This window comes from Balaenoptera physalus (assembly GCF_965194825.1).
Source record: "Balaenoptera physalus genome assembly, chromosome: 9".
NCBI classification, from domain to species: Eukaryota; Metazoa; Chordata; class Mammalia; order Artiodactyla; family Balaenopteridae; genus Balaenoptera; species Balaenoptera physalus.
In genome coordinates this window covers 36,618,610-36,638,923 of record NC_138888.1, presented here as the reverse complement: position 1 = coordinate 36,638,923, position 20,314 = coordinate 36,618,610, and the positions used below count along the sequence as shown (strand labels likewise).

General features: G+C 39.6%; 1 protein-coding gene and 1 long non-coding RNA gene across 12 annotated transcripts in view; one reads left to right on the top strand and one right to left on the bottom strand.

Annotated features, from left to right (window-relative positions):
* Positions 1 to 20,314, top strand: part of NCOA7 (nuclear receptor coactivator 7) — a 154,524-nt gene that overhangs the window by 77,225 nt on the left and 56,985 nt on the right. For all 11 annotated transcript variants that reach the window (XM_082474556.1, XM_082474557.1, XM_082474555.1 and 8 more), the window contains 2 exons: positions 16,071 to 16,150; positions 19,317 to 19,424. In XM_082474556.1, the coding sequence (XP_082330682.1) occupies positions 16,071 to 16,150; positions 19,317 to 19,424 (188 nt within the window). The remainder of the gene's footprint in view (positions 1 to 16,070; positions 16,151 to 19,316; positions 19,425 to 20,314) is intronic.
* LOC309666948 lies at positions 2,448 to 19,309 on the bottom strand. The gene is made up of 3 exons (XR_014267407.1): positions 18,578 to 19,309; positions 13,314 to 13,495; positions 2,448 to 5,522 (listed from the first exon to the last, which is right to left on the bottom strand). It is a non-coding gene; the product is annotated as an uncharacterized lncRNA (long non-coding RNA).

Genomic DNA, 20,314 nt, shown 5'->3' with positions numbered 1-20,314 from the left:
CAGGAGGATCCCACATGCCGCGGAGCAACTAAGCCCGTGCACCATAACTACTGAGCCTGCGCTCTAGAGCCCACAAGCCACAACTACTGAGCCCGTGGGCCACAACTACTGAAGCCTGTGTACCTAGAGCCCATGCTTCACAACAAGAGAAGCCACCATAATGAGAAGGTTGCGCACCACAACGAGGAGTAGTCCCCGCTCGCAGCAACGAAGACCCAGCGCAGCCAAAAAAAAAAAAAAAAAAAAGAAAGAATGCAAAGAAAGGGAACCAGGAGATGAAACTTGATGCGGCACATGGGTTACAGTGTACTTGAGATTGCTAGGCTCAGAGACAGAAGACTAAGGAGGTCTCTGAGAACAAACTGCAGTCTAGTATATGAAACCTGGGCTGGTAGCAGGCACTTGGTCCCAGTTGACGCCAAAGTTACCGGGGGACAGATCTTGTCTCTGTGTTAATATAACTCTCTACTAGTGCTCATCAAAGATAAAGGTGGGCTGCCATTGGGATGGTTATAAATGAGGTTTTGCTGGCATTGCTCCAACAGAGGCAGATGAGGTATCTGCAGTGGAAAGCCTGTGGTTTGTAGTATTCCAGTGGGTTCCCGTGATTATGTCATATATTACATAGCTTCATGGATGCTTTTAATGTGAAGCCATTCAGCATTTTATAAAAAGCTGTAACTGTCAACCTATTGAAAGAGACTTCTGTGTGATTAATAAACTTCCTCTTAAAATTTTAAGTGTTGAGTATTATCCCTAAAAGGGAAAGAGGAGTAAGGAAAGTTGCATTTCACATCTTTTACAGTGTACACATTGGACATTTGAAAATGTGTGGTTTTTACAGTTGTGCAGTTTAAAATACTATCTTTTCTCATCCTACTTTAAATGCTGCTGCTTAAGAAGTATTTTTAAATGGAGACATTTTGCTCTGTAGGGTTTCCCTGAAGGAGGTTGATAGAATCCTATCCATTGAGATTTCTTTTTTCATGATGCTGTACTAACTGCAGATGCTGCTTTGGGATAGCTTTTTAACGTGCTGCACTCTGTTGCATGTGTAACACTTTGAATGTGAAACAGTACCCTTCACTCTGCTCTTTACCTAACTAACTCTTACTAGACTTCACCAAATCACCTCAGTCATCTTTTCTTCCAGGAAGCCCTCCCTGTCCCTGAACAGGTTAGACTTCCCTTTTGCATTGTCATCATGGATTTATTTATCTGCTCTCCTGTTTACAGGCTGCTTTGGCTTGGACCCTGTATTATTAGCTTTGTGTAGTATCTGCATTACAGGTGCTCTTTAAATGTGCATTGAATGGATGACGTACATAGATGAACGAATACTGTGATTTGTCTGAGTTTCATGAAAATTCTGGAAGTATGTAGGCAACATTACAATAGTTGAGTCAGAATTATCCTGTGATTTTATTTGGTGACAGTTAAGTAAAGAGATGCCATTGTAGCTTTTCATTTTCTCTCAAGAATGGCAATGATAACAATGGTTTGGAGGTTTGAGGCATTTTCTTAGGAGAATCCAGTGCTTAGAGAAAACTACTAGGTGGGCCATTGAGTGCCAGGGTTCCTTGTCCCTTTTCGCATCTGACTCTAGCTGACAGACAGCTGTGTTGGCAGGTTTGCTTGATCTCATAGGGCTGATGTGGCATATTTCCTAGATTCCCATCCCAGAATGTTGTCCCGTACCACTAGGTGGAGTATTAGACCTCAAGTCAAAAGTAATTCTAGTCCAAGTTCTTTTGGTGGCTCTAGTCTGGGGAGGAGAGATGCTAAAATGGGAGGATCTTGTCAGCCACATTAAGGATTTGGACTTTATCCTGTATCAGTGGGAAGCTGCTGGGGGAACTCCATTAACTGTCTGTTTTAAGAGGATAAATCTAAGGACAATGGGTGGAAGTGAGCCTGAAGGCAGGTTGGAGACTGGGGCAGAAGAGAAACAGCACCCTAAGGAGAGATTTGCTCATAGAAACAGCAGTATTTGGTGACCAATGTAGTGTGTCAGGGAGAAAAAGAACAGAGTCAAGAACTGACAAACTGGAAAACTCAAGAAGAAAGAAGGAAAATAATAAATTTGTGTTTGGAGGTATTTTAGAGGTACCAAATGGATTTGTCTAGAGGGACCTGGATTGTAGGTGAAAGGCCTGGAAATTGCTTCTTAAAGGTGTGAGGTAAATATGTGTAAAAGAAGTAATCCAGGGAACGCACAGAAAGTCAAAACAAAAAGTTAATGGAGGGACTTCCCTGGTGGCGCAGTGGTAAAGAATCCGCCTGCTGATACAGGGGACGTGTTCAAGCCCTGGTCTGGGAAGATCCCACATGCCTCGGGGCAAATAAGCCTATGCACCACAACTACTGAGCCTGTGCTCTAGAGCCCGCGAGCCACAGTTACTGAGCCCGTGAGCCACAAGTACTGAAGCCCACGCTCCTAGAGCCCATGCACCGCAACGAAGAGTAGCCCATGCTCGCCGCAGCTAGAGAAAGCCCGCGCACAGCAACAAAGACCCAACGCAGCCAAAAATAAATAAATAAATAAAAAGTTAATGGATGACAAATGATAACTTATAGAAAAACAAACTGGAAGGATCCATAACAATATGTTGATTATTGTTTTCTCTGGGTACAGAAATTGCAAAGGAGTTTTGTTTTCTTTATGTTTTTGCACATTACACAGTTTAAATTTATTTTTAATATTAATCAGAACATTATAGAGAACTGAATAATGTAATAGAGCAAACCCAAGGGCTTTAGAAAAAGAACATTAGATAAATGTAAAGTTCTATCATCAATATAAAAGAAAATGATTACTTTCTGTAGGTATCTATTTCCACATCTATAACATTACCTACCTGATTTAAGGAAGCATATTTTGACAAAATAATGTTTTTTACTTATTAAATTAGATTTATCTGTGCCTCATGTAAGCCTTGGGTAGTAATTCATTACTCTCTCCTACCACTTCGAAAAACACTACAGCTAAGATACTGATAAAAGATGTTATGGAAAGACTGAGTCACTAGAATTGCCTTGTAACAAAATGGTGCCAATTCAAAAAGTGTTTTGTTTTTGAGAAGGGAAGTAGGAGAAAGGAAGTGGATTAATTACATCGAGGCAGATGGCATCAGATAAATCTAGACCTAGCACCTAGTGTAGCACGGGGCACACGTTCCACACGAAAACTTCTAACATAAGTGAACTCAACCCTTCTATGCTTGCACTTGTATTTACTGATATATAGGGCTCCTTATTCACTTATTCTATTTATTTATATAAACCCTTAAGGAATTGTTTGATAATATATTTTTATAATTTTATATTTTAACAATGTTAATGTATTTTTCAAAATTAGCTATTAAGTTATAGTTAAGTTTGACACAAGTAGTAGGAATGTTTACATATGTTTCAAAAGATGTTTGGTCCATATTACAGTATCAAAATATATTAAGTTGCATGAATTATATCTCAAAATTCTCTTACATTAAAGGAATACATTATTCCTTAATCTTAGAATAGTATACATCTTTGCTTCTATGGAAGTGGAGAAGATAGGAATGGGAATTTTACAAATGTGGATAATGTCTCAGTGGGAAGTTCTTTAACTGAAACACAGATATCTAGATGTAAGACCTGAAAGAGATAGAGAAATGTTATAAATACGGGAGGCAAGCCTAAATTGGGATAAAATATGTCACTATGTTTTTGTAGTGTTTTAATATAAAAGGTTAATACTAAGAATCCTGGGTAGTAAAGTAGATATTGTAAGAGAATTGGGAGGTTATTTTAACAAACAGAAAGCACTTAGGTAAGAGTTTGGTCAGTTTTGTGGTTATTGCAATAAAGATTTATTTAGAGAGAAAACCTCTGTAGTGTAAAGAATGAATTTAGCTTTTCAGTAATAAATCTGCAATGTCTAAGTCATTTCACATCATAGTTTTCCCTCCTGAGTTCAAAAGGAACTTAACAAGAGTAAAATAAATGAAATTCTCCACTTTTCCTTCGTTAAACATTTTTGGGGTTTGCTACAGGATGAAAGTAACCAACTATTGAATTACTTCTCATGATGGCAACTCTGACACTTTTCCTCATACAGATTACTTTTTCTTAGGGTATTTTTTAAACACGTGTGTGAAGATTTCCTATCTGTTGCTTATCTTTGTTTCACTTAGCAAGTTCAGAAAGCCAAAGATGTGCTATTCTGATAAATTAATTCCTAAACATAAAAGTAGGTCAAACCACAAACATACAATAGCATGACTCTTCTGTTCAAAAGTAATGATCATTCTAGTGCTTTAGAGCTCAAATTAAAGGATTAAAATGGACTTTGATGTGGAAAGAGAATATCAAGAACCTTATTCATTTTTTTTTAATCAAGCAGTGTATAAAGACTTCAGAGACTTGGGTATAAAATAAATTGAAATTATTAGGATGGAAATAATTAGGCTTGTGCTTCTTGGGGCCATCAAGGAAGTCAGACTAATGTTTAAAGTGAAGTCATACCGTGAAAGCCTAGGTGGTGAACAGGTCCAATCTGACAAGTGCCCCCAGAATGCAAAGGATCATCACAGAAAGAATGCAAGCGTTAAGAGAGAAGATGACAGATATGGGAGGCATAAGTGAAGGGCCTAGGAATCAAAGGTGTTCTTGGTGAGGAGGTCAGAACAATGGGAATGGAAGCAGTAATCAGACACAGTGTAAGATAAGAAGAATGCTTTCATGAGCTGAAACTCGTATCTGACTTTTGAAATCAAATAGCTCATCATATTTAAGCAAAATTAAGGGGAAAACTCTGCACTTAAATGTGGCAAATGTTTACAGGTTATGGATAAATGGTAAAAACAAACAGGCAAAAAAAAAAAAAAAACCACAAAAAACTTAACAAAATGTTCCCTACAAAGGAGCAGAGAAGAGAGGCACAGACTTCTCCACAGCAGTGAACACCAGAGGAATTAAATCTCCTTCAGAATTGTGAAGTAAAAGTTGTTTTTCAGACTCAAAGACAACAGGACATCCTCAGACATACTAAGGTTTCAGGAAACATACCTTTTGTATCATACCTTTCTTAAAATAAAGTTACTGAGAGGGAGTGATGTTTTTTTCTGAGACACATGTCAAAATGTAGTCCTCAAGAATGAAAAAGTCATTTTTATTTATTTATTTATTTTTTATTTTTGGCTGTGTTGGGTCTTCTTGCTGCGTGCGGGCTTTCTCTAGTTGTGGCGAGCAGGGGCTACTCTTCATTGCGGTGCGAGGGCTTCTCATTGTGGTGGCTTATCTTGTGGATTGCGGCTCTAGGTGCATGGGCTTCAGTAGTTGCAGCATGCAGGCTCAGTATTTGCGACATGTGGGCCCTAGAGTGCGCGGGCTTCAGCAGTTGCGGCGCGTGGGCTCTAGAGCACAGGCTCAGTAGTCGTGGCGCACGGGCTTAGTTGCTCCGAGGCATGTGGGTTCTTCCCGGACCAGGGATGGAACCCATGTCCCCTGCATTGGCAAGCTCATTCTTAACCAGGGAAGTCCTGAAAAAGTCATTTTATAAAAGAATTGGTGGTCAGCATTGCAACTAATAAAACATAAAATTAAAAATACATAATAATGACTGTAAACATGACTATAAGTAGGAATATAAAAAGGCATCATAATTCTTTTTTCCAGCTTTACTGAGATATAATTGACATAAAATTGTGTAAGGTTAATGTATACAATGTGTTAATTTGATACATGGATATATTGCAAAATGATTACCACCCTAGCATTCACTAATACCTTCATCTGGTCACATAATTACCATTTCTTTTATGTGGTAAGAACATGTAAGAAGTGCTCTCTTAACAACTTGTAAGTATAGCATACAGTATTTAACTATGATCACCATGCTGTTCATTAGATCCTCAGAACCTATTCATCTTATCGCTGGATGTTTGTACTCTGACCAACGTCTCCCCATTCCCACAGCCCCCAGGCCCTGCTAATTGGCTGGGTTTCGCTCAAGGGAACCTCCTTCCTTTGCCTCACAGCTCCAGCCCTCCCGTTAATGCAGTATATTGTAATCCATTCTAGTCACTTAGTGCAGCAGCTGTGTTTGACAAAACCTGCTGTATTAGTTCCAGCTGAGAGTCTATTCCTCTTATGACTATAGTGGTCTGCATCTTGCAAGTCTTGTTTCCTGCTCAGTCCGTCGTGTGATATCACGTTCGTATTATGAGAAATCTCACTTTTAGAGAAACACTCAGATGTGGTTGGGGCCAAGGGAAGGACAACAGATTAGACTAAATAGGGTTAGTGATTTTTCAGTTTGAGTGATTTTGAAAAATCAAATTAGAAGTGAACTGGGGAGAGTGCAAGGGGAAAACACTGATAGGAGGAATGTGGTCGGATCTTTTTGGAAGGCAGTTTGGCCATTTTTATCAAGAGCTTTACTTTTGCACACCCTTTTCCCCAACAATTCTGTTTGCAGAAGCTTACCCTAAGGAAATGATCATGAGCGTAGTGGATTTGACCACAGCGACTATCATTGCATGTTTAAAATAGTGGGAAAATTAAAATAACTTTAAATGGAATACTATGCACCATTTTTTTGTTTTCAATATATTTTTTAAAAAATAATTATTTACTTATTAATATTTATTTATTTGGCTGCATCGAGTCTTAGTTGCGGCATGCGGGCTCTCTAGTTGTGGCGCACGGGCTCCAGAGTGTGCAGGCTTAGTTGCTACGCGGCATGTGGGATCTTAGTTCCCCGAGGAGGGATCAAAAGCACGTCCCCCGCATTGGAAGGCAGATTCTTAACCACTGGACCACTAGGGAAGTCCCACCGTTTTTTAATGATGAAGAAAAACAGTTAATGACGTGGGAAATTTTCACAAAATATTGTTACAGTAGAAAAGCAGGTTGACAATAGTGTATAGACTACAATTCCATCTTTGTGTAAAAGAAGGAGAGCTGTTGGAAGTATATTTACCAGAATGCAAACATTGTTTCTCTCTGAATGGGGGTGAAATGGGTGATTGGTATTTTCTTCTTTCATTCAACTGTATTTTAAAATGACCACAGATAGTTTTGATTCATATAGAATTGGTTTTCATGTTTCCTAAATTTTCTCCTAAAGCTTAAACTCACTCAGTTAAGCCCTTGATCCATTTATAAAAAAGAAAAAAGACATTTTGAAAGAGTTTTTCAGAGGGTGGGAAGGAAGGTGAGAAGGAGAGGAGAAGCAGCACCAGACACGAGGGAGAGCAGAAGGAATCTGTGGGGATTCTGGGTGGGTGTCTCCTGGGGGCTAGATGCTTTATTTCATTCTTTAACTGTCTACTTATCACGATCTACTGCAGGCAGTAGTAGCCTATTCTATAAATGAGGAAATCTAGAAGCTGAAAAAGTTGCAGAAGCTCCCACCACAGCTCAGCATGAAGCAGGGTTTAAGCCAAGGTCTCTGGTACCAAAGCCCGAGTGAAACCTCCCCCATCTTTCTGCTTCTCCTGAATCAACTCTGAGAGAAAAATAAGGCGAAAGTTAAATCACATTTTAGTGTCTTGTCCACTGCCTCAAGAGCATTGTTGTATCTTAGTAAGGAAGAAAAAGTTGACTGTACATGGAATTACCTTTTCCCCTGAGCTATAATGAGTGATGATAAGGTTGGAAGTTCTCTCTGGGCTTCACTACTTGACCTAGTCACCTAGGTAGTTACATTCAGAGCACTCACTGGTTTTACAATGAAATCAAATGCTGAGAGAACAACTGAAATAACCTGGTTCCCCAGAGTCAGCGTGAGACTAGTTCATTCATTCCACAGTACAGCATAGGTGGTACAGTGGTGAGCATAGCTACCTTCCATTCATTCTACAGACAGTTGAGGGCTTGCTCAGAGCTGAGGGTGGCATTGGGCTCTGAGGTAAAACGTTCCGTGATAGACAACTCCTCTGCCCTTCTTACAGTCTAGGTTTTACTTCAGTGTGACTCATTTTAATCAAGGACTGTTGTGCCTGTGATGTGCTTGAAGGAAGGAAAATAAAGTCTACCGCAAGCTGTTTCCCTTTGTGTCGACTGAGGATGAAACATGGAGTTTACACTGAGTACAGAGTTCTTCCTCATGTTCCCACCCTCTCCAGGCTCGGGAGAGGACGGCTCCTCAGGGCACAGCTGTTTAAACTTTTATTGTTAACAGTTTATGATCAGGTATTCCAGAAGTTACCCTTAGAATCCTAAATAATCATATGGAATGTTTTAATTGCACTCTTGACGGAGGCAGGTCAATAATATGGGAAGTGTGCATAGAGAAGTGTGTAATAGAGAAGATGTGACTTCTTTAAAAAGACAAGTCCTGTATTTTCTTCAAAGACATTTATGACTTTACTTTTTACTATTAAATCTTTGATGCTTCTGCACTGATTTGAGGGTGATCTGGGTTTTTCTCTAAATGTTAGTTCGTGTTCACCAACATCATTGAATAATAATCCGTAAGGTTTCCTGAGCCCTTTTTCCGCACATTGTGGAGTGCTTTACCTGATCGAATTGCCTTATCTAATCCCTACAGGAACTCTCTGTGAGAGTCCAGTTGGCATTCCCTGGGAAACTGCTTTCATTAAGTAAAGTCACTTGTTCAAGGTAACACAGTGAGCCAGGGGCACTCAAGGACTTGTTCTGTCTGCCTGATGCCAGAGTCTCCTCTATAGCAATAAGTTAGACATTTATGTGAAAACCCAGCCTTTTCTGGTTTATAAAGTTTCCTTTATTTTACATGAAATTCTTTCAATACAGCTCTGATTTTTAGTTATTTCACCACAATGTTTTAATTGCTATGGCTTTATAATTGTGTGTTTTAACAACAATACAGTATACCTACCCTCATTTCTCTTTCAAAAATAATTTTGGATAGTCTTAATGTATTTAGCTTCTAGTCTTATATATTTATTCCTGGTTAACAGTTTGACATGTTTCCCTTCTCCAAAATGTTTTTTAATTTTTGACCTAAATCGCATATAATTTAAAAATTAATTTGAAGAGAAAGTGAAATATTCACAAGAATGATGTTTCCTATTTAGGAACATTATATGCACCACCCTGTATTCAAGCTTCCATTTATATACTTCAGAGAACCTTTAAAACTTTTTTTATATATCTCTTGCCATTATCTTGCTGTATTTATTCCTAGATATTTTCTTGTTTGATACCATTATGCTGGAACTTTTCCAAATAGTTTTTATCACAAGTATAAAAGATTGCTACATCTGGTCACCTTACTGAACAGTTTTATGATTTCTGGATGTTTTTATGATGTTGGCTTTTGAGGCAGATAATTAATTCATCTGCTAATAATCAAATTTTCATTTCTTTCTTTTCAGTATTTAAAACTTTTTTATGACTAGAGATTCCAGAACAAAGTGGAGTATAAACTATGATAGTAGGAATTCCTGTATTTATTTTAGTTAGTGTTTTACTTTTTATATTTGCTTTTGGTTTCTGCTATAAGAATTCATCTGTTTACTCAGGCATGCTTTAGGAGGATTTAGAATAGTGTTTATAGTGCTTAATTCTAGAGACCATTGGGGAACAAGTGGGCACATGGAGTCCATTCTGCACACATGTTGCCTTTCAGGGCTCTAAAAGGTGGCCTCCAGTAAAGGGCAGGGGTTCCCTCTTCCTCCTCGGGATTTCCAAGCTGTCTCCTTATGTTTGAAGTGCTTCTGCTTTCATCTCCACTACAGAGTTTATTTTTATGACCTTGAGTACTTGTGGTTTAGCCTTGCCTCACATTAGGTTAGCCTCTTTGTTGTAATTTAGTGGACTGGGAGATACTATGCCCAGAAGCCTTAAAAGCTTTGCTGGAAGTGCTCTCAGGCACTTGTCTTCATAGAACAACAGGAATAAAAAGAATGGGTGGAGCTTGTGCAGTGCCTGTGGGTATCCCTCCCACTGCATACCCTGGAATCTTCTGGAAGGCTGGGGTGGCGGCCTCACTAGTGTGTTAGTTCAGGCTGCATTTAGGTAACTAACCAGGCACTGCAGTCCTGGAAGTGATGTCATGAAGTCATTTAGTTTTCGTTCTTATGGGGAAATTGCTTTTGGTATACAACCTTTAGGGTTTCATTGCTTTTTCAGAAGCATATTTCTCATTAATATCAAAGAGCAACTGAACATTCTTCATCATGTTAAGGAAATTCACTCCTATTCTTAGTTTTCTAACGGTTGGATTTTTAAAAATTTTATTCTTTTTAAAAATATAATAATGGCTGTTTAATTTCATCAGATGATTTTTTGACATGTATCAGAGTGATCAGATATGGTTTTTTTCCTTTAAGCAATTTATAATCATCTGTCACATTAATGCTATATCACTCCTGTATTTCTGGAATGAAACCTTTTGCTTATGGTATAATTCTTTTAACACCCTACTCTGTTCAAATTGCTGTTTACTTATGTTGACTGCAGTATTATTAATTGCATTTGTTAAACACTTACTCTGTGCCAGGCTCTGAGATAAACACTGTGCCCATTATCTCATTTAATCTTTTGAACAACATTGTGAGGTCTCCATTTTACAGATAAGGAAACGGAGGCACAAAGATTTCAAGTGACTTGTTTAACATTGCACAGCTATGAGGGTTGCTTGGTGAACCCAGCTTGTTTTGACCCCAAAACCAAATAATAATCAGAAAAATGTTGGGTGACATAAGGGAAATGGCACATGACCTGACTTTGATTAATATCATCAGATTGCCGTAACCAAATGCATCTGTTCCCAGTTTAGGGCTATGTGTGTCATTGGAAACAGATTTTCCTGTTTACAAATCAGGGTACCCTTTTCTTAGATCTAGAGAGACATAGACAGTTGTTGCTGTCTGAATCCACATCTTTTGGATGCCATGGAAACCATCCTTCCTCTTCAGACAAGTGTGTAGTGGGTCCTGTGCTTTCAGCTTCGTGTACCTACTCAGATGGTCTTATGATAGAGATGGAAGGAAGGGAGAGAATTGATTGTTCAAGAGGAGTAAGGGAAGAAGGGGCACACACACCCGGTAGATGTAAGGCCAGAGAAAAATTGGTTCTGATATAATTTGAAAACCTGATAATTTTCAACGTTCTGTTTGTGCTTGTTCAGATAGTTGATAATAGAAAAAACAAAGCTACACACTGACTTTTCTATCCTTCCTCTATCTATGTAGAGCTTATGGAATCAAGATCCAGGGAATTCACAGGTATCTCTTTGTTTCTGTTTTCAAGTACAGTAATGGATAATGTCCACTGTCCTGACTTCACTCAGTCCCCAGTGGTCTGTGCCAGGAGCCAGATGCTCAGGTTTCAGTGACATTGACATTGTCTCATTCTTGCTGGAATTTTTCCAGAACTGAAACATATAACCAGAGCTGCATTCCTGAACACCGCCATCCACCTTCCCCTATCCCCCTTCTCCCCAGCACACTCACATTCACACCTGAGATCACTACTTGAATCCTCAAAAATCCCCTCTTTGGATCTGAACCTCTTTTATCTTTTCCCATAAACCTGTTCTCCACCTGTGGTAGGCAGAATAATGCCCTCGTGCCCTCCCACCCTCCCCAAAAGATATCCGTGTCCTAATGTCCAAAACCTATTAGGTTACACAGCAAAGGCGAATTAAGGTCGTAGATGGAATTAAGGTTGCTAATCAGCTGACCTGAAGGAGGAGCACATCCTGGATTATCCAGGTGCCCAGTATAAACATGAGGGTTCTGAAAAGTGAAAGAAGGTGGCAGAAGAGAAAGATCTAGAGAAACGGCAGCATGAGAGCACATGGCTTGGTGTTGCTGGCTTTGCAGATGGAGGGAGGGACCTTGAGTTGAGGAAAGTGGGCTACTTCTGACATGAACAGGCCAGGAAACCGGTCTTCCCCTATCGCCTCCGGAAAGAACTGCCTGCTGACGCCATGAATTTTGGCCGGTGAGACCCACGTCAGACTTGGAACATACAGAACTGTAAGAGTACGTTTGTGTCTATTTTTTATTTGGAGCCACTAGATTTGTGGTAATGTCTTACAGTAGCAATAGGAAGCTAACACATCATGTCATTCTCCTAACCCCGTCTCGGTGCCCCTCACCTACCACTCCTCGAGCTCCTGCTGCCCTGCTTGCATGTCCTAATCCCAGAGGTGGCCATGACAGCAGGGGATTTGCTTATTTCTTGCATGGTCTGTCACCTTGATGTTGAGATCCACCCCTGGGGGAACCCTTACTGCTTCTTCTTGTTGCTTCTTTCGGTATTCATTTTATTAAAACCTGATCTTTGCCACAATAACTCTTCCAAATGTCACAACCCCTTAAACCCCCAGTTCTGTCTTCACCTCCTTACATTTTAGCAAATAACTTTACTGATAGGGTTAACACCATCTGTCTTGAGATCCCTCCACTTTTCACCTCAGAACCTCTGTGACCTCCCAGTTACCTGTTTCCAGGTTTCCATCTCTCATCCTCAGGGTAACATTTGACAGTGTCAGTACTACTTTGCTTTAACTTTTTTCCATGCCTTTGTGACATTACACTCATTTTCCTCTCTTTTCAATCCTCCCCACCCGCCAATCAGCCACACTTCTTTTCGCCCCCCCGCCCCCCAAATCTAAGCCTTCCTTAGGTTCTGTTCTCAAACCTCGGATATTCTCTTGGCAGTTGTAACCTCCACGACTTCACAGATCACCTAGTGAAAGGATTCCTTTACATCCGACTTTTATGCCTTTTCAGGCCCTGGACATTCTCCTGAACATCACCTTCTTTTAGCCCCAACACATGGAGAGAGAAGAGTCTTTCTGTAAACATATCTAGCATCTCCTCAGATGCAGGAGGCAAGAGCCTTGTTTTCCAGACACCCCTGGCCCTCCTGTGGGCTGGGAAGGGAGGAGGAAGCAGGGCTGTGGGCAGGGCACCAGGTCCACCTGAGGTCAACACGGGTTCTCCCCGTTCCCTGTTTCAGCCCCTCCAGGATTTATGAGAAACGAGACAGGTTAGGCAAAAGGGCTTATGTTTCATTCTTCTAGGGTTTTGGTCAATTTTGTCCCAGTTACATTCTTACTGGGTGGGAAAAACTGGCTCTGAAACTTTTCAAAGGTGGGGCAAAGAGGAGGTATAGTTGCTTTGTTCTGAATGGCTTCTGAGGATGACCTGGCCAATTTTCTCCTCTGGCAGTAGATACTTTTACATCGTTTGCTTCAGGCTTTTGTAAGCAGGGGAAGGATCCGAATTTGGATAGGTGTAAAGGGCCTGAGGAGGCCTAAAGCTTGAAGCAGAGGCGTCAGGTGTCATTGAGAGATAATTCCATCCTTGTGGATGGCCATGAGTCCTCACCTGAAGTGCTGGAGGCGGAGCCCCTCCTCAAGCACAGCAAAGTAGCTCTTTCCAAGGAGGCTCGGGTCTCTTCCCCGCTCTCCCCAGTGCCTTGTGGACCATGTGCTGCAGAACCCATCCAGGGTCCTAGGTATCCAGGACTTCGCTTATTGAGACACGCAGCCGGCCATCTTGAAAACTTACTGCAAGAAAATATTTAGGAAGTAATATGAAGCCTTTCCTTGGGCTATACTGATATGAAGACATTGGGTCCTTAGAATGTGCCAGTTACTTCTCTGCTTTCTGTATTCAGTCAACTGTAAAACTTAGTGTTCGGGTCGTGGCTTTGATTGGTTCCGATGATTTTCCTGGTGTGATGCTCTATCAGTGAAAATGTTACCCACCATCAAACTTGTCAGGCTCATTGATCTATATTGGAAAGTTCATGCAAGCATATATAACGGGTATCATATTAAGGCACAGGATGCTCAAAGATGGGTACATTACGATCTTTACCTCAAGTATTTCAAAATCTTAGACTCCGGCGGGTTTTTGTTTTCTTTTAATAATACTACTGTGATTGCCATTTTTCTGGCCTACCTACTTGTGCCAAAGGAAAGTAATTTTTGTACTAATTCAGGTGTACATAGTTAAGTTTATCCTGAAAGTTCAGCCAGCACCTGTCTTTCTTTGGCAGCTGAACAGTATGGAAACTCTCATGATTTGGTGGCTTACAACAGTGCCCCCATTGGGACCAGAGATGATTATGCACAGCCTATGGAAGGGCATGGGCTGAAGCTGCCACAGATGGGAAACAGCAGCTTAGGTTCTAGAAATAGGAAGCACCTACAGAAGGACATGCAGAGACTGTGCTGAAAGCACGAGAACCTAAAGGGACAGCTGTTTATGGTGACAAAGAGAAGGGCAGGAGTGTGGGACAGAGAGTGGAGCTGAGATATTAACAAGAATGAACACCAGGTAGATGATAAGAGTTGTAGAATACTGTGATTGGATTTTTCAGTAGGCTCTGTGGAATCTCCTGATCTGCAGAATTTGGAGATCTGAAAACCACAGTCAGTACAGGCTCACCTTCCTGAAGTAATTTAGATGTGGTCACCTGACAGAAGGGAGGTCATTTTTTACAGCAGAGGGATTTTTCAGGGTGTCTCTGGTTCTACAAATGACTAGAAAAGGATACTAATAGCAGCATCTATTTTTTTTCTTGGTTCTTAATTTAAAATAAGGTAAAGGAAATACTTGAAAGGCAGTAAATCCCATGTGAATGAACTATTTTCATATTTCTGTGTTACCTTCCAGCTCTTATCCAGTTCACCCACATTTGTTGTGTAGTTGAAATGATATTGTTGGTTTCCGTGTGGGTGTGGGGAGTTGTAGGACCTCGGATGTAGAGGGATGCGTTAATCACACTTCAGAGTGCGTGGCTTGTCATCACTGGTCAGAGCTGGGCCCTTCGTTATTTATTCATGAGCTCCTTTTTATCCTCACTCCCCACTCCCGTTTCTCTCCCCGCTCCACTCCATTCTATTGTGTTCAGTGTGTATAGGCTTTTGTCTGGATGTGGCCTTGAAAAATGAGTGTAGTTGTTTTGTGGACAGCTTTTTAAGATATACATAATGATACCATTCTGTACCTCTCATTCTGTTTCTCTCGATGTAAACATGTCGCAGTGTATACTTCTGGCTTGTTTTGCGCTGGGATTCTAGGCAGTAATTAGATATATTTTGCTTACCCTCCTGCTCCCCACTGCCACAGATACTGTTGTTCGGTGTACCCTCCAGCAGGTTACTTCATGATATCTCCTGGGAGAGGATGTATATCTGTGGGTTAGTTTGCTGACTCATACGGGCTACATATATACTTAATTTGCTGGGATGGCTGTACCAGTTTACATTGCTAGTAGCAGTTCGCATCTTTGCCAACGCTAGAATTATCCAGCTTTCTGATTTTTGCCACGCTAATAGATGTAAAATGATGCTACGTCTTAATTTGCATTTTTCTGATCTCATACAAGTTAGAGCATCTTTTCATAGTTAATTCAATTTTGTACTTTTTGTCACTTAATTTGTATCCATTGATATAGGTCTCTCTGGTTTTCAGTGTCTGGGTTGATGCATTTAATCATAACAATTAGGTTGAATCATATGCAGCTGCCAAACTATCAGATTGACCAGTTTGACCCTTAAAAATAGCAAAATCTGTGGTCCAACTTAATATGTTGTTGAACATGTAGGTCTTTACAAGTTTTCATTATTATAAATAATACTGCAGTAACCATATGCTGTGCATAGCATTTTTCTTCTTTTGAATTTTTCCTTAGGATAAATAAGGGAAAGATTACTGAGTCAAAGAATGAACATTTTTATAGCTATTGTTACATATTAACAAATCACCTTCTAAAAGGGCTGTACTGATTTACATTATACATCATTATGCATCATTTATATCATGACTGTACTAGTTTTACTTTAACTTCGTCTTTATACATTATCATTTAAACGAATACTTGAATAACTATAAAGCATAACCTCATTGTTATTTGTACTATTTGATCACAGTTAACATTAATCATTTATTCAAGTACACATGGATGAACAATATGTTTTTATGAGTTTGGTCTGTTTGTACATTTAGTCCACTTTTCTTTTAATCTTTTTTTTTTCAAAGTCAATTCAAAAGTGGGTTTTAATATACTGTAGATTACCCTATCCTCAATTTCTGAAAATGAAATCATTCACTTATATACATTTTATTCTTCAGATGACAATCAAAACAAAACACATGATAAAAAAGAAAAGAAGATGGTGGTTCAGAAGCCCCAGGGTACTATGGAATACACTGTAAGTATAAACAGGTAGAATGAAAGTTTGTTCATACCACTAGATTTACATAATATTTCTCCCTGACACATCCTGCCCCTTAGTCATTTCTCTTCCTTCCTTATTTTTTCCCTGGGTATACCTGTTACTTGAATTACCTTTTGATATGCCAAGGATGACCAATTTTAGATGTCCATCCCAGACATGCTTTCTGAGTTCCCAAACCAAAGATTCAGTTGTCTACTCAAACATTAACTTAGACCTCCGTGCTTGGTCTTTGTTCAAGAAGCAGTGGCTCCATCACCCATACATTTCTACAAACCAGAACCTTAGCCTTAACATCTTCTTCCCATTACTCTCCATGTTCAGTCTTCCTTTCCATGACCATCCAGCAAGTCTAGGCCAGATCCCTTCATTTTTCTCTCTCATGGAATCACGTTCCTTTACATAGTTTATCTCAGTTTAACAATATTGATTCACTAGTGTGATTGTTATATCTAGATTGTGCCTTAATTCATATACCCACGGAGAGAGACTAGGTCCCTCTTTGGTCACCACTCTACTTCTGGTGCTTGCAGGGTATAGGCCTCCATATGGTTGAATCAACACATGAATAATGCAATGCATGTGTCCGTTACTGCACCTCCACATTAATGTGCTTGTCTCTTTCGTTGCGCCATGAGCTCCTGGAGCCCAGGAGCTGTGTCTACTTATCCTAGGCCTGGCATAAAGTGTGCACTCAGTTATAGATCTGTTTTAATTCACTTTGAGCTAGCATTGCTGAAGAGTGATCTCTGACTTCTAGAAAGAAATTAAGTGCTGTTGCCATTGCCCCTGTGTTTTCCTCGTGTGTATTTATTTTCTACTCATTATTTGTGTGTCATGCCAGGCCCTATATAAGGCAAGGAGCAAGGCCTGTCCCTCCCTGCCATTTCTTCTGGAATGGTGAATCCTCTCCAAGCTTCTATAGCATCACACTGAAGAGCCCTGGCACCAGCATTTCATGCTCAGTGCTCTGTGAACATCCCTTGGCATCTTTCTATGGTTTATAGGCTTGGTCCTTTCCAGAAAGGATTTGGGGGTGATTATATATCTCACATTACCACTGTCTACAATATATTGTTGATCCCCATAACACCTAGCACAGTTCCTTACCTCCTAGAAGACACTGAGGAAGTGTTGGATTATTTATCATTAATAACAATATTAATTCTAAAGCCATGTGTGTATCCTACAGTGTGATTCACGAGCCCCTCCAAGGAAATGAGAAGTATCTTTGCTAGGAGATGCTTCACATAGGATGTACTAAATAATGCAGTGAGAGTAAAGAAAATCAACCCCAAATTAATTCATATATGCAGGTGATCAAATTAGTAATTCAGATCTGTCCACCTGATTGATTTATGTTATGGAGATTAGTCTTAGTTGGCAAGTTACTTTGTGCACTTGTCGTCGGAAATAAAAGGTGATCCATAACTTCGTGTTTAGAGGACCAGGACCAGAACCACTTACCCGATTGCTTATATTGCCCCAGAGCTGTGGATGTTCAAGCATTCTGTTTAGTTTCAAACAGTTAATGATACCAGTATCCCTCCCAGGGTCTGTAACTTGGTTCCATATGTATGTCCTATCCTTGTGTAATAACGGCAGATTGTTAAAATTTTTCTCCTTTCCTGAAGCCCCTATACATAGTATCTTCAAGTTTTTGTGTAAAAATATGAAGCCAATTTATTGATCACTTGCCATGAAGTAAGTGCTCTTGAATTAGAAATTACAATTATGTATCTCAATTTGGATGAAGAAACGGAGGTACAGAGAAGTTAAACAAATGACCCAAGATCACACAGCTGGCAAGTGGCAGATTTGGAATTCAGGTCCAGCAGTCTGGCTCTAGTCTATATTATCAATCTGTGTCTTATACTGATGCTAAACCCTGAAACCCCCCGGATTTGAATATATTATGTAAATATATATTTTAAAAAAATATATTTTAAAGAAGTTTTTTCACTTTAGTACAGGTGATTTTGCTCAGGGTAAGGTAGGGGCATAGGTTAAGTTCTCAATGATTTTTAAAAAATATACGTATTTATGTCTTGTTCTAGAAATACTTTGAGGTAATTTTAATGCAGTCGGTAACTATGAACTTGGTTAGCCTGAGACAGTTCATCTAGTTGGTGGGTTTTTGACACTTAAGGGCAGTGAGTGGTAAGTTGAATTCTACATCTGTACCTTTGTACCTGTCCACAACCTCTTGCAGCCACCTCAAATTTCCACCTATAATTCACGGCTCCCCTGGTGGAGCCAGTTCTGCTTACAGGGTCAGCCACCGGCGTTGACCCAGGGCTATAGTTGGGAACTTCTCAGTGACACTCGCCAGAATGACCTCCCACTAACAGGTTCCATCCAGTGACCCTGGAGAGGGAGCCTGTCCTGGGATATTGACCTTACCAGAGGCAGCAGACTTCTTTTTGGGTGGAGCTTTTTCACTGAAGTTTCACATCTTCTTACTGCCCTTTTTATTCTTGTTCCCCTTCTATTAGAGAAGGAAAGAAACATGTACACCTGAGACATATCACAGGTTTTATAGATTTAGAGAATAACACTAATTTGGCTGACCATGGGAAATTGTCATTTTTAATGTCAGTGAACAATTTTTGTAGCTAATCTGAAGTTCTTTTAGATTTCCCTGCCTTGCACTTTTTTCATTCATCAAATATTTAAGTGCCTTCTATGTGTCAGGCACTGTGGGGGAAAAGGCCATTAACAGGCCACAATCCAGGAGCCTGAAGTGCAGTAAAGAAACAGGCAAATAGACAGAAAAATGCAAAGAGAGAAAGTAGTCCTTTTACCCCTAGGAGTGGTACTGTCTGTAATGTTTCTTTTCTTCTTAGCTTTATATTATACCTCACGCGCCCTCTACTCCATACACCTAAGTTGTGCCAGAGTAAGTTTAGAAATCTATTAGTGGACAGTGAAATTTGAAGATAAGGGAGCCCAGAAATGAATAATATCTAAGACATTTTTGTTAAGAATTGAGAATGTATTCGCTTTTTTCATAATACATTTGGATGTATGTGTTACATTTTTATTCACTCATATCACAAATAGATTAATGTTGACTATCAAGAGGAAGGTTTTGTTTGCTTTTTGCTTTGTGTATTGAATCTTGTTTGTTTGATTATTCTAGGCTGGAAGCCAGGACACCCTAAACTCCATAGCACTGAAATTTAACATCACTCCCAATAAACTAGTGGAACTGAATAAGCTTTTCACACATACTATTGTTCCAGGCCAGGTAATGATTTTCTTGTTGAATTTTACTTTAGAAATTTTGCATTTATTTTTGTTGCCATTTTTAATGACTCACTCTTAGTGTCACAGGATTATCATCAGTGATAATGTGCATTGGTTCAGTCTTCCATTTAGATCCAAGACTTCTGAAAGCATCCTGGTACTTATGAACTGTTCAGAGATGAATGCTTTGCAAATGATTAACACAGTTGACAAACTATCATTTGTGTTATAGATGTTTCCATCAAGAGAAGTTAAATTAATGTAACTTTTTTCCCTGTAGAATTTCATACAGATATTCTTAGAATATTTAATTTAGAATTGCAAGTTTCAGTTTAGTCCACTCCTGGGGTACATTATGGTCATTGTTTTGTTTTAAATTAGGCAAAATTTTTGTCATTTTGGTCTTGATTTGATACCATGACAAAAGAAGTCAATCCAGCCAAAGGTGGAGACATTCAGCGGGACCATCAAGAAAAGCCTACAGACACACAAAAAGATGCTCAACATTGCTAATTATTAGAGAAATGCAGATCAAAACAGCAATGAGGTATCACCTCACACCAGTCAGAATGGCTGTCATTAAGAAGTCTACAATAATAAATGCTGGAGAGGGTGTGGAGAAAAGGGAACCCTCCTACACTGTTTGGTGGGAATGTAAATTGGTGCAGCCACTATGAAGAGCAGTATGGAGGTTCCTTAAAAAACAAAGCTACTGTATAATCCAGCAATCCTTCTCCTGGGTATATATCCAGAAAAAACAAAAACTCTAATTCAAAAAGATACATGCACCAGTGTTCATAGCAGCACTATTTACAATAGCCAAGACATGGAAACAACAACCCAAGTGCCCATACACACAGTGGAATATTACTCAGTCATAAAGAAGAATGA